Genomic DNA, 14,622 nt, shown 5'->3' on the forward strand with positions numbered 1-14,622 from the left:
CCACATGGTCAACCAGTTCGAGTTTCGGATTTGGCAGCTTGCTCAATTTACCTCCCTCTCTCTGACTACTAGAACATTAAATATAATAATTCTTTTTTAAATAAAAGTTTCTTTCTTCCATTGTGTGTGTGTGTCTGTGTGTGTGTATGGGTACTCCAACAGGGTCCTCCAGCAAATAAGGAGGTCATAAGAGACAACCCCAGGTCTTGGTTCCCACATGGGCCAGGTTACTGCTGCACCACCTTTCTAGCCCATGGTTTTATTTTTCTCATTTTTAAGTACTGAGAAGACAATATAACATGAAAGAAAATTTTTGAGAAGTTTTTGCTATAGGGTGCGTGCACTTGCCAGAAAGACAGAGAGACAGAAAGCGAGAAATCACCCCCCAGGGGGCCATGCCGCAATTCCTTCTCCTCCATTTTCCTCTCGGGATCTTGGGAACGCACGCACACGCGAGCGGCATGAGTCTAAGCCACCGGGTCTGGGACTCAAACCGCGGTCGACTACGTGGGAGCCCAGCAACATAGCCATTACGCTAACTGCTGGTCCCCAGCATGAAATATTTTTGAACAAAGGGAAAAAACCGAAATCCTCCACTTTCAAAACAGTAACGGGGGGGGGGGGGATTTTTTCTAAGAGTTTTGGAAAAAAAGCCAAGGAGTTTAATAGAAACAGTATTTGTAGTCTGAACAATACTGACAGAAGAACTGCAAAAACTACTGGTCTTTAATTTGTTCTGAGGTTCCCCTTTCGCTGCTCAGAGACCAATCTCGCAGCATTGAGGAGTTTCTGCATGGCCTGGACCAGAAATCTCAGAGAAAAAAACAGGCTCCATGCAAAGGGACCTGGAGGTGTTGCAACACCGAGACCGGGTGGAGCGTGTCGCACAGGTCCCGGAAGTCCCGCCCAGCTGAACATTAGCCGCTTCTGCCATTGGGCAGTTTTCTGGGTGGGACGTGAGCTTTTGGCGGGTGGTTGTGACGTCAATAGACTGTGTCCGAGGGCTATGGCACCACCGCAACGAATAGGGCTTTTGAATGGTTTAAGACAAGGGCGGGGCGCGGAGCTGTGGCAAACGGCGCTAGTCTCCCGAAAGCTGGAGACGCTGGGGGTCGCGCGCTGCCCCAACAGCAACGGTAAAACGGAAGTCTTGCTACAGCCGAGCCCGGAGTCCGGGCGGAAGCAGGCTTCTGGTTCGGGAGGCCCGGGACTTGGCTACCGAGAGCCAGGGGGCGCATCCGCACCTGGTAAGCGGGAGGAGGGGAGCTTGGCGCGTACTTCCTGCCGCGCCAGGGGGCCGGAGCCCGCCGCCCGCCCTGCAGCACCCGTGGTGTTAATGCCTTGGAGCTGCCAGGCTCTGCAGACGGAAATTCAATTCTTCCCTTGCCGGACGTTCGTCTTAAAATGGACAAATACATCGCCTTCAGGAGAATTCCTGTGTACCTGACCTGCAGAGCGCATTTTTGCTTCGAGTCCTGTTTGACGTTCCTTATCTCTCAGTTCTGATAACCCTGCTGGGCATCGTATTTAAACAGGACTGATAATTTGTCTTCTCTGTGGGTGGCCGAAAATACTTTTTTTTTCTTTTAGGTGTTGTTAATTAGGCTTCATTTAGCATATTAAAATGGCTGTACCCAAAGACGCCATCCCTTCCCTGTCGGATTGCCAATGCCAGATCTGTGTGGAAATCCTAATCGAGCCCGTAACTTTCCCTTGTAACCATACACTCTGTAAACCATGCTTCCAGTCGACTGTCGAAAAGGCAAGTTTATGCTGTCCCTTTTGTCGCCGCCGAGTCTCTTCGTGGACTCGGTACCACACCCGAAAAAATTCTCTTGTCAATATGGAACTCTGGGAAATCATTCAAAAACACTATCCAAAGGAGTGCAAGCTTAGAACCTCTGGGCAACAATCGGAGGAAATCGGTGAGTAAAATCCGGTGTGTTTTTTAACTAATAAACCAAAATCCTTTAAAAAGTTAATCTCCATTTAAAACAAGGGGAAAAAACAAAACAAAACAAAAAAAATCCCACTGCACTAGTAATTGTCCAAATTGTTCTGAGAGGTTTGGGGTTTTATGGGCTTTGATATGTCGATTAAATCAAGGATAAGATTTTGTACGTCTTTATAATGCCCAAGCTGTGTTCAATTGATGTTTGTTGGGTTAATTCAGAGCCTTCAGTCTTAAGAGACGTTGTATAAATATTAATATTCACAGATGAACAGTGGTTATCGCATACAGCAACAGCTATTGATTCCTTTTACTTTCATCCACTTTTTTCACTTGTCTATACCTCTCCTTTCTAGTCTTTATTTTCTTAAATATGCAGTGAGTCTAAAGTAGCTTTCTATTACCAGTTCCATTTAGTTCACTCATTTTTTATTCTGTCTTCTACTCTGTGGTCCCGTGTCTCAAACTGAACATTTGACCCTAGTAGTTTGCCTCTGCTGATCTTGCGCCACAAGCCAGTTTTCCTCTCTATATTTGAATGTGCCGCCTGTTTCTGCTGTACCTGCCATTCATTCATGCATGAATGCATGCATGCGTTCAGTCATCTATTTTTACTATGATAAAAATATTGAATGTGCCGCCTGTTTCTGCTGTACCTGCCATTCATTCATGCATGAATGCATGCATGCGTTCAGTCATCAATCTATTTTTACTATGGTAAAAATATTTAACAAAATTTGCCATTTTTATTGTTTTTAAAGAATAATTATGTTTTTTTTTAAATTACTGTATGGTTTGTGCACACTCATCAGAGAGGCAGAGAGAGAGAAAGTGAGCAAGCATCCCCTGCAGGGGCGGTGGCCATGCTGCAATCCCTTTTCTGCCATTATTCTCTTGGGATTTGGAGCTTGCATGTGTTTCATGTTTTTCAAGCCACCAGATCTGGGTTTGGAACTATGCAGTTAGCCATGTGGGATTCAGTGCTTTAACCACCATGCCATTAGCAGGCCCAGTAGTTGCTCCCCTGCATCACTGCCCCCACTGTGTCCAGGTAGTGACAGAGAACTGGAAAATGATAACCAAGGGGGGAATGACCATTCCTCAGTTCCTCCTCCTCCATTCTCCTTTGGGGATTTTGGGCATGCACACGGACACAATGGATAAGAGTTTCAAACTGTGGGATCCAGGACTCTGACCACCAAGTGGGCCATGTAGGCCCCAGCCGCCTTAACCTCCAGGCCACTTGGGAGTCCCCAGTAGTTATCTTTTTAAAAACAGCTCTATTGAGGGACCAGCAGTTGGCGTAATGGCTATGTCGCTGGACTCCCATGTCGTCGACCATGGTTCGAGTCCCAGACCGGGTTGCTTAAACTCACGCCAGGAGCGTGTGCGTGTGTGCCCAAGATCCCGAGAGGAGAATGGAGGAGAAGGGATTGCGGCATGGCCATCCCTCCTGGGGGGTGATTTCTTGCTTTCTTTCTCTGTCCTCTGAAGGGATCTCAGCAAGGGTTGGAGGAACCAGCTCAGCCTTGGCGTAGTGCCAAAATGTGGCCAATTGTGGCTTCAAGTAAGTCACAGCGGCGTTCACCAGCACTGGGTCCCTCTCTGCAAGATTACGGACAAACTGGGCCGAGGTCCTGGGAGAAGTCAAATGGCTGGCTGAATGTCACCCCCGAAAGCCCCACTGTGTTTTTCAAGCCTCCGGGGCCAGGATTTGAACCATGGGTCAGCCACTTGAGATCCATCTACTTAACCATTAGGCTATGGTTGACCCAAACTCTTTAACCATTGAACAGTGACTACTTATTTCACATTCTTCATGGTAGCTGACAACTTCTATTCTACTGTCTCTATGATTCGGCTTTTGTAGATATTTCATTACAAGTGGAATTTTGTGTGTGGTTTATTTCACTTAGTATGTTTCTTTTTTTTTTTTTTAAAGAGACTTTTGCTCATGTAGGCCCTGTGTGCTTGCTGGAGAGATAGAGAAAGATAGAAAGTGAGAAATCACCCCTCAAGGGGATGGCCACACCATAGCCCCTTCTCCTTTGTTCTCTCTGGATTTTGTCCTCATGCTCCAAGTGTGAGTTTCAAGCTGCTGGATCCAGGACTCAAGCTGTGGTTAGCCATGTGGGAGTCCAGCACTTTAACCACTAACACTGCATCACTAGCTGGCACCCCACTTAGTATCTTTTCAAGACTTATCCACATTGTATCATGTATCACTACTTCACTTTTAGGACTGAATAATATTGCTTAATAGACACATTGCATTTTGCTTATCCATCCATTGATAGACATCTGGAGTTTTTCTGCCTTTTGGTTATTTGAGTATTGCTGATGTGAACATTCAGGTACACGTATCAGTTTGAATACCTATTCTCAGTTCTTCTTTGTGTATACCTAGGACTGGAATTGCTGGGTCATGTAATTCTATGTTTAGCTTTTTGAGGAACTGCGAGCTTTCTCCTATAGTAACTGTACTATTTTACATTCCCACTAGCATTGCATGAGGGTTCCAATTTCCTTTTTCATCAACACTTGTTATTTCTCATCCTGTTTTTTTGATAGCTTTCTTAATAGGTATGATGTGATATTTTACTGTGTGTTTTTAAAATTTTTCTTAAAAAGATACATAACGGAGCCAGCAAGTGGCATAGTGGTTAAGACAGTGGACTCCCACATGGTCAACTGCACTTGAGTCTAGGACCCAGGGCTTGAAACTTAGGCAGGGCACATGTGTGTGCATGCCCAAAATCCTGAGAGGAGAATGGAGAAGGGATTGTGACTTGGCCATCCACCCTGGGGGAATGATTTCTCACTTTCTGTCTCTCTGCCTCTCTGGTGTTGACTATATGGGATCTGACTGCTTTAACTACCAGGCCACAGAATCGGCCCCATTTTAACCATTTTTTAATGTTTAGTTCAGTGGCATCACATACATTCATATTGTTGTCATTCATCACCGCTGTCTACCTCCAGAACTTGTTGATCTTCCCAAACTGAAACTGCATACCCATACACACTAACTCCCCATTTCCCCGACCCCTAGCCACAGCCCTTCTGCTTCTTATTTTATGAATTTGAATCCTGTTGACATCTCACGTAAGTGGAATTATAGTAGGTATTTGTCCTTTTGTTTCTGGCTTACTTCATTCAACATAATGTCTTCAAGGTTTATTCATGTTGTAACATGTGGTAGGAGTCCCTTCCATTTGAAGGTTGAATAATATTCCATTGTATGTATGTACCACTTTTTTTTTTTGTTTTTAAACACCAGAGAGTGAGAGAAAGAGAAAATGAGTATCTCCCTGGTTATACCGCAATACTTTTTCCTCCAGGTCTCCATGCTGTCAACATCCTGGCCACGCGTACCTACGCACTCAGTGTGTTTCTCAAGCCTCTGGGGCCAATACTTCAACCCCAGTTGGCCATATGGGATCCTGTTTCCTTTGCATAGCACTTAAACCCTGTGCTACAGGGCAAACTCATGTTTTTCAAGCCACCAGGTCTGGGACTCCAAACATGTGTTGGCCATGTGGGATCCAATGCCTTAACCACCATGCCACTTTTCTAAAGTTTATTTCTTCTATATGAGAGAGAGAGACAGGAAGAGAGATGCGCAGAGAGAAAGAGAAAGAGAGAGAATAAGTACACCCATGGGATCTCTGCACTGCAGTCTACCCTTGCCTTAGCCAGCCTGTATCATGGGCACATATGTTAGTACAGGGCATGCTCAGGGAGATCCCTGAACACAAACCTGGGATCTTTCCCACGTGGATCCAGTTGCATTACCACTGCACCACTACCTTTCTCATGTGCCACGTTTTAAATCCATTCATCTGTCAGTGGATACCTGCCTTGCTTCTACCTTTTGGCTATTGTAATAATGCAGTAATGAATATGGATGTACAAATAACTGAGGCCTTGCTTTTGTTTATCTGGATGTTTACCCAGAGATGGGATTTTCAGATCATATGGTGATTCTATGTTTAAACTTTTGAGTGGGGCCAACAGGTAGTGTGGTGGTTAATCGCTGGACTCACACATGGCCAAGTACAGTTCGAGTTCTTGGACCTGGAAGCTTGTTTTCTCACTTTCCCTTGCTCTCTCTCTTTCTGGCGAGTGCATGTGCATTGTAGCAAATTGAAAAATAATAATGGGGACATAGCAGATGACGTAATGGTTATGTCTCTGGATTCCCACATAGTTGACTGCAATTCGAGTCCTGGACCCAACAGCTTAAAACTCACTCCAGGTGCGTGTGCGTGTGTGCCCAAAAATCCCAAGAAGAGAATGGAGGAGAAGGGATTGCAGCGTGACCATTCCCTCTGGGGGGTGATTTCTTTGCTTTCTGTCTGTCCGTCTCTCTGGCAAATGCACAGACCCTATAGTTAATAATGATAAATAAAACTAAGTCACTTTAAAAACATTCCAGTTTCTTCACATATACACCAACACTTAGTATTTTCTGGAGTTCATGATAGTGGCCATCCTTTTTTTCTTAGATTTTTGCTATAGGGTGTGTGCGCCCTCCAGAGAGACACAAAAAGTGAGAAATCACCCACCACAGGGGATGGCTATGCCACAATCCCTTCTCCATTCTCTTCTCAGAATTGTGGGCATGCATACACACATACATGCCCAGCGTGAGTTTTAAGCCACTGCGGCCAAGACTTGAACCACAGTTGACTATGTGGGAGTCTAGCACATAACCATTATGTCATCTGCTGGTCCCAGATAGTGGCCATCTTAAAAGAGTATGAGGTGAACTTCCTCTTTTCTGACTGGAATCATGGAGGGCATTCAAGAGAAGAAAAGGAAGGTTCTTGCTGTGGCAGAAACCAAGAAAAAGACTCCTGCTGTGGCAGAAGCCACCAAGAAAAAGGTTCCTGCTGTGCCAGAAACCCTGAAGAAAAAGCGAAGAAATTTTGCAGAGCTCAAGATCAAGCACTTGAGAAAGAAGTTTGCTCAAAAGATGCTTCACAAGGCAAGGCGGAAGCTTATCTATGAAAAAGCTAAGCACTATCATAAGGAATATAGACAGATGTACAGAACTGAGATTTGCATGGCCAGGATGGCAAGAAAAGCTGGCAACTTCTATGTACCTGCAGAACCCAAATTGGCATTTGTCATCAGGATCAGAGGTATCAATGGAGTGAGCCCAAAGGTTCAAAAGGTGTTGCAGCTTCTTCGTCTTCGCCAGATCTTCAATGGCACCTTTGTTAAACTCAACAAGGCCTCAATTAACATACTGAGAATTGCGGAATCATATTGCATGGGGGTATCCGAACCTGAAGTCAGTAAACAAACTCATCTACAAACGTGGTTATGGCAAAAGCAATAAGAAGCAAATTGCTTTGACAGATAACTGATTGCTCGATCTCTTGGTAAATTCGGCATCATCTGCATGGAGGATCTGATTCATGAAACCCATACTGTTGGAAAATGCTTCAAAGAAGCAAATAACTTCCTGTGGCCCTTCAAATTATCTTCTCCACGAGGTGGAATGAAGGAAAAGACCACCCATTTTGTAGAAGGTGGAGATGCTGGCAACAGGGAAGACCAGATCAACAGACTTATTAGAAGGATGAACTAAGGTATTCACCATGATTATTTTTATAATCTGGTCAGTAAATAAACAGTGGCTGTTTTCAGACTGCAATAAAAAAAAAAGATTATGAGGTATTTCACTGTGATTTGGATTTGCAATTCTCCAATGATTAATAATGTTAAGCATTTTTCATGTGTTTATTGGCCATTTGTCTATCATCTTTGGAGGTTGTTTTTTTGTTTTGTTTTGTTTTATTTTGTGTTTTTTGCCAGAAGGTGCACATGCTTGCCCAGGAGAAAGGTAGGAGGGGAGAAAGCACTCCCTAGTAGGACATGATCATGCTGCAGTCCCTTCTCCATTTCACAATCCTGGTAGGATTTGGGGCACATATGCCCACATGTTTTTCAAGTTACTGATGCTGGGATTAGAACCACAGGGCCAGGATTTCAGCTCATAATCAGTCATGTGGAATCTGGCTCCCTTAACCATCAGGCCAGAGGCTGGAGCTAGAGAAATATTTACTCAAGTCCCTTGCCCATTTTTTTTTTTAATCTGGTTGGTTTTGGTTTGAGTTGTAGGCTTTTTTTTTGTACATTCTAGATGTTACTCTTTTATTAAATATGACTTGCAAATATTTGCTCCCATTCTGTAGCTTATCCTTTCACTCTGTTGATTGTGCTTTAAGGTTGTTGGCTGTAGCTTATCCTTTCACTCTGTTGATTGTGATTTAAGGTTGTTGTTTTTTGTTTGTTTTTTTGTTTTTTTTTTTAGAGTATGTGCACTCGCTAGAAAGAAACCAAGAGAGAGGGAAAGTGAGAAATCATCCTCCAGGGGGATGCCTACCCTGCAGTCTCTTCATCTGAGATTTTGGGCATGGACACACAAGTGCCCAGTGTTATCTTTAAGCTGCCAGGTCCAAGACTTGAACAGTATAGCCGGCCATGTGAGATCCAGTACCGTAACCGGCACGCCACCTGCTGACCTCTGTCTTTTTCTTTTCAAGTTCTCCTATTTCTTCTATAAGAGAGAAAGAGAGCGATAGGGGGCTGGGAAAGTCTCTACACAGTCTCCATTTTTGGGGGGACTTCGGGCTCAGCTGACCTGGATCATGAGCGTGTGTGTGTACCTGACATGCTCAGAAGGGTCCTGGGAGATGAACCCTGGACCTTTCCCTTGTGGGTACGGTTTTGTTACCACTGCACTACCACCTAGTCTCTGATTGTTTTCTTTGAAGTATAGAAGCTTTTAAGTGAGATGTCCTATTTTCTACTTTTTTGTGTCTTATGTTTTTGGTATTACCCAAAGATACTATTGCTGGGCCAGCCAGAGGCATGCTAGTTAAAGTGACTGGATCCCACATGTCTGACTGTGCAGTTTGAGTCCTGGGCCCAGCAGCTTAAAGAGCATGCTGGGTGCATATGTGTGTGTACCCAAAATCCCTAGAGGAGAATGGAGAAGAGATTGTAGTAGGGCCATCTCCCTAGGGGGTGACTTCTCACTTTCCCTCTTTCTCTGTCTGTATCTCCAGTAAGTGTACATGCCCCATAACAAAAATAAATGAATAAAGAGAAATCATATTCAAATCCAATATCATGAAACTCCTCCTGTATGTCAGGACTTTAATTTCATTTTTCCATGAGCTTTTCGAAGTCCCCGCATATGGCTAATCATTTGTAACACAAAGTCCTGTCAGGGTACAGAACATTACAAACATGCCTAAACTTCTTTTCTTTTTTCTTTTTGGAGAGGTTTTCGCTATAGGGCGCGTGCGCTCGCCAGAAAGACAGAGAGAGACAGAGAGACAGAAAGCTAGAAATCACCCCCCAGGGGGGATGGTCACGCCGCAATCCCTTCTCCTCCATTCTCCTCTCGGGATCTTGGGCACGCACGCACACACGCCCGGCGTGAGTTTTAAGCCACCGGGTCCGGGATGCGAACCGCGGTCGACTACGTGGGAGTCCAGCGACATAGCCATTATGCTAACTGCATAAACTTCTTTTATGTCCTTCGTAGTTAATTTCTACCCCACCCACCAAAAGTCAACCACTGTATTTTTTTCTGCCACAGTTTGCCTAGTTTAGAGCTTCATATAAATGGAATTGTTTCCTAGGGCTGCCATTACAAAGTACTACAAACTGGTGGCTTAAAGTAACCAAAATTTGTTATCTCCCAGTTTTGGAAAGTGGAAGTCTAAAGTCACGGTGTTAGCAGGAACATAGTCTTTGGTAGGATCTAGGAGATAATCTGCTCCATCCCTCTTAACTTCCGGTGTCACTGGAAAGCCGGGTCGTTCCTTGGTTTACAGCTGCGTAAGTCCAGTCTTCACCTCCATTGTCACATGGAGTTCTCTGTGTGTGTGTCTGTCTTTACGTGACCATTTCGCCATCTCTTTTGTGGCTCTCTTCTTTCTTACAGGGACATCAGTCATATAGGCCCCTCCTACACCAGTATGAACTCACTTATATCTGCAGCAAACAAGTCAGGTTACATTCTTAGTTATTGGAGGTTACAACTTCAACATATCTTTTTGTGGGACACAGTCGTTCTCACAACAGTAATCATGCAGTGTGAATTTTTTCCCCCTGTAAGATTCTTTTACTTGGCATGAAGTTTAAAATTTGTCCTTTTAAGTATATTTTCACTGTTTGACTTAGCTGTAATTTTTTGGCCTTTCTCCAGTTGACGGCACCTCCATTGTTTTCAGTTTTGGGCTTTTATGAATAAAGTTGTTGGGGAGGTTCTTGTACAAGACTTTTGTGATTGTATTGTTTCATTTTCTCTTAAGTAAATACTTATGGCATGGAATTGTTTAGTCATAGAGTAGGTACATATTTGGTTTTTTAATAAATAACCACGCCTCAGTCTCTTCTTCTTCATCCTCTTGGGATTTTGAGCACACACACGCTTGTGCCCAGTATGTTTTTCAAGCCACCAGATCTGGGACTTGAGCTGCATAGCTAGCCATGTGGGATCCAGCGCCCTTAACCACCACACCATATGCTGGCCCTCAAACTTTTTTTATTCATGAAAGGGCACACATATGAGAGAGAGGAAAGCACTCTTCAAAGAGCTTGATCATCTGCAGTCTCCTTCCCCTAGGCTTCTAGCTTGCCAGAATCCTGTGCATGCCCAGCAAGTTTCAAACTGACAAAGTGAGGCATTCGATTTGTGGTCAACAAGTGGCTTCCAGTTCAAGTGATACAGTATGCTACTGGCTACCCCACAGAGGCAGGGCATCCTTTTCTATTTCTCAAGGTGTCTTATACTTTTCTCCTGTATATTTCACTGTATTGTCTCAAATGGATCCTCCTCAGTAGCTAAAGTAAATGAGAATTTAGTGTACTTCTTTGCTGTCTGTCTGTTTATTTGTAGAGGTTTTTGCTATAGGGCTCTTGTGCTCACAAGAAAGACAGAGGCAGAGAGATAGAAAGCAAGAAATCACCCCCCAGGGGGATGGCCATGCTGCAATCCCTTCCCCTCCATTCTCCTCTTGGGATCTTGGGCACGCATGCACTGGTTCCAGGACTCGAACCGTGGTCGTCTACATCGGAGTCCAGCAATGTAGACATTATGCCATCTGTTGGTCCCCTTGCTGTTTATTAAAGGATTTACATAGCTGGTTTTAGTTCCTCCATTGCATAATTTGCAAACTGCTTGCCTGCCGACTATATGAAGCCTGAAGACATGTTTTATATGACCCACCCAGTGCTGACCTTTAAATTGGATATTTCTCATTAAAATCTAATTTCTGGACCCAGCCTAGATGGCACAGTTAGTAGCATGCCCTGCACTCAGTGCTAGAAGTCATGGGACCGACTGCTGGTTTGGGTCCCTGGCCTTGAACACACTGGTTGTGTTTGTGGCCTTTCAAGATCCTGAAGAGCTGGAGGGCTGCAGGGCAAGGACTGTGGCGTGATGAGACCCTGTTGGGAGTGCTTCTCTCGCTCTTTCTCATGCACATGCATGCACACACTCTCTTATCCTGGATAAGAAGGAATGCATATACACATTTGGATTTCTGAATTGTCCTGAGACAGCAATAAATATAGTTACATAGGCCTGAATTTCCGATGAAGGTAGTCAACTGGAGTTGAGAAATAGCTGTCCTTTTAAACAAGCAGATAGTTCCCTTTTTCTGGATGTTCCTTTTTTTACAGTGCCTTGTTCTTGTTTTATGGAATAGAATTCTCATCAAATCTGCTGAAGGTATACACACATACATATCTATGTTGTTTTGTATTCCTTAATTGTCTTTTAACTCCAGGGTAAATCTCCTTTGTATAGCATAGTGTTTCTTTCTAATTCTGTAGATGTATTTCAATTGTCTGCTGCTTCTTAGTTTAGCTTTGGTATTCTGAAATGATATTCTGAGAAAACACTTTGTATACATGGCTGGATATTAGTGACTGGCAGGCACTGGACGGAAAGCTGGCCATTGTGCTTTGCCACCCTAACTGCCAGATCGCAGGGGGCTTTGCTGTGGGCACCACCCCTTCTCTTAGCCGCTCAGGCTCTCTTTAGACAGTCAGTTTCTTTAAAGAAATATACATTTGTACACTTGCACACATATCCAGGAGGTAAAGTATTCTGATTTATAAACTGAATTCTTCTGTTTTTAGTCCTACACTTATTCACTCTGGACTCTATTGTGCCTTATGTATCCTTGCCTGATTTTAGCTTGACCTGTTCTCCGGCAGATTTGGGGCAGATTCCCTTCTATCTTAGCTATAACCTTCCATCCTCCCCTCTCCCTCTCTCTATCTCTCTCTCTCTTTTTTTTTTTTTAAAGAATAATTCATTTTATTTATCATTATTATTATTTTAAAATTTGCTACAGGGCACGTGGGCTCATCAGAAAGAGAGAGAGAGAGAGTGAGAGAGAGAGAGAAAGAAAGTTACCAGAAGTGATCAGGTCTGGGACTTGAACTGTAGTTGGCCATGTGGGAGTCCAGCACCCCATTGACCACATCTCCTATTTGTGGCCTTCCCTTCTAACGGTTATATTTTCCTTCATTCTGCTCCATCGTCTCCTCCCTTCCATTGGCTTCTTATTTTCTAAAAATGTATTTACTGATTAACCTTACTTTTCTAATCTCTTTGCAGTTGTGGAGTTACTTCATTTTTTAAATAAAGTATTTAATTTTATTTATTGTTATTTTTTAATTTGCTGTAGGGCACACACACTCACCAGAGAGAGAGAGAGAGAAGGAAAGAGAGAGAAAGTGAGAAAGCAAGCCACCTGGTCTGTTACTTGATCTGCGGTCAGCCATGGGGGAATCCAGCACCTCACCCACCATGCCACCTACTGGCTCACTTTCTTTCTTTCTTTCTTTCTTTTTCTTTTTTTTAAAGAGCGAGACGGAGATAGGTATTTTTGACAGAGTCATGCCATGCCACGATCCTGCCACCCTAACCTCCCAGTTAACTAGGATTGTAGGTGTATATTGCTATGCAGGGCAAGTCTGGGTTGCTCTAGGATCAAAGTTGAGCCTTCCATGTAGTTCCAGCATTACATAGTGGTGCCCTACTGCTTATGCCACCTCCGTGGGGCCAGGATTAACGTTTTTATTTTTTAATTTCTTTACTGTTATTTTTAAGTTTGTCACAGAATGCATGTACTCTCCAGAGAGAGACACAGAAGAAGGTGGGGAGGTGAAAAAGCAACTCCCCAGGAGAGGATGGCCATCCCTTCTCCTTCATTCTTTCGGGATTTGGGTCCTACACAAACATGCACCTGGTATATTTTTCAAGCTACCAGGTCTGGGATCCAAACCACATACTCATCCATGAAGAATCCAGCCACCTTCTGCACTACACAGCCAGCTGATCCCCTTTACTGTTAATTTAATGGCACCTAGAGGAAGGGTTAAGTATGTGTAGTCACATGCCATTTTGAGCCAAAAACACTAGGCCTTTTAAAATGGAATTTCAAAAGGAGATAGTAATTGTATGTTCTATTTTAATTTGGGGTTTTTATTTTAATATAATTTCTTCATTTTTTAGTTTTTGCTCACTAGAGAGCAAGAGAGTAAGAAATCACTTCCCAGGGCACCGCCATACCACAGCCTCTTCTCCATTCACCATTCACCTCTTGGGATTTGGGGCACACATTCACATGTGCCCATTGTGATTTCGTTTTCTTTTGCCATTTGCCATGGGTGCCTGGGCTTACTGGAGAGACAGGGACAAAGAAAGGGGAAGGGGGAGATCACCCTCTGGGGAGATCTCTTCTCCATTCTCCTCCCAGGATTTTGGGTACACATGCACATGTGCCTGGAGTGATTTGCAAGCCACCAGGTCTAGGGCTTAAAGCACAGTCGGCCATGTGGAAATCTAACCACCAGCTGATCCCACCCAACATGATTTTCTAGCCTCCAGCTCTGGGATTTGAACCATGTTGGCAGCCACCCAGCCAACTTTAACCTCTACACCACACGCTAGTTCATATTAATATTGTTTTATGTTTTTTTTTTAATTTCTTTTTTATTTTTTATTTTTGGAGAGGTTTTTGCTATAGGGCGCATGCGCTCGCCAGACAGACAGAGAGAGACATAGAGACAGAAAGAGAGAAATCACCCCCCAGGGGGGATGGTCACGCCGCAGTCCCTTCTCCATTCTCCTCTCGGGATCTTGGGCACGCACGCACATGCGCCCGGTGTGAGTTTTAAGCCACCGGGTCTGGGATGCGAACCGTGGTCGACTACATGGGAGTCCAGTGACATAGCCATTACGCTAACTGCTGGTTCCCTGTTTTATGTTATTTTAAGAGAGTTTTTTAAGAGAGATTTTTTGCTATAGGGTGGGTATGCTCACCTGAGAGACAGAGACAGAAAGAGACAGAGTGAGAAATCACCTCTGGGGGGATGGCCACGCTACAATCCCTTCTCTTCCATTCTCCTTTCAGGATTTTGGGCATGAATGCACACATGTCTAGAGTGAGTTTTAAGCTGCTGGGTCTGGGACTTGAACTGCAGGCAACTATGGGGGAATCTAGCAACATAACCACTCTGCCATCTGCTGGTCCTGAGATTTTTTTCTTTCTTTCTTATTACAGGGCATGTGTACTCACCAGAGAGACAGAGAGAGACAGAAAGTGAGAAATCACCCCTCAGCAGGA

At 44.0% G+C, this 14,622-nt stretch overlaps 1 protein-coding gene across 2 annotated transcripts in view; it reads left to right on the forward strand.

The window, feature by feature from the left end:
* The first annotated feature begins 1,003 nt into the window (after positions 1-1,003).
* The window catches only part of RNF168 (ring finger protein 168), a 36,283-nt gene continuing 22,664 nt past the window's right edge, over positions 1,004-14,622 (forward strand). The window contains exon 1 of one of the 2 annotated variants that reach the window (XM_006156780.3): positions 1,004-1,247. In XM_006156780.3, the coding sequence (XP_006156842.1) occupies positions 1,007-1,247 (241 nt within the window). In that variant the 5' untranslated portion in view covers positions 1,004-1,006. The other variant, XM_006156779.3, reaches the window with a different exon arrangement.

Source organism: Tupaia chinensis, unplaced genomic scaffold (assembly GCF_000334495.1).
Source record: "Tupaia chinensis unplaced genomic scaffold, TupChi_1.0 Scaffold000515_1, whole genome shotgun sequence".
In the NCBI taxonomy this organism is placed as follows: domain Eukaryota; kingdom Metazoa; phylum Chordata; class Mammalia; order Scandentia; family Tupaiidae; genus Tupaia; species Tupaia belangeri.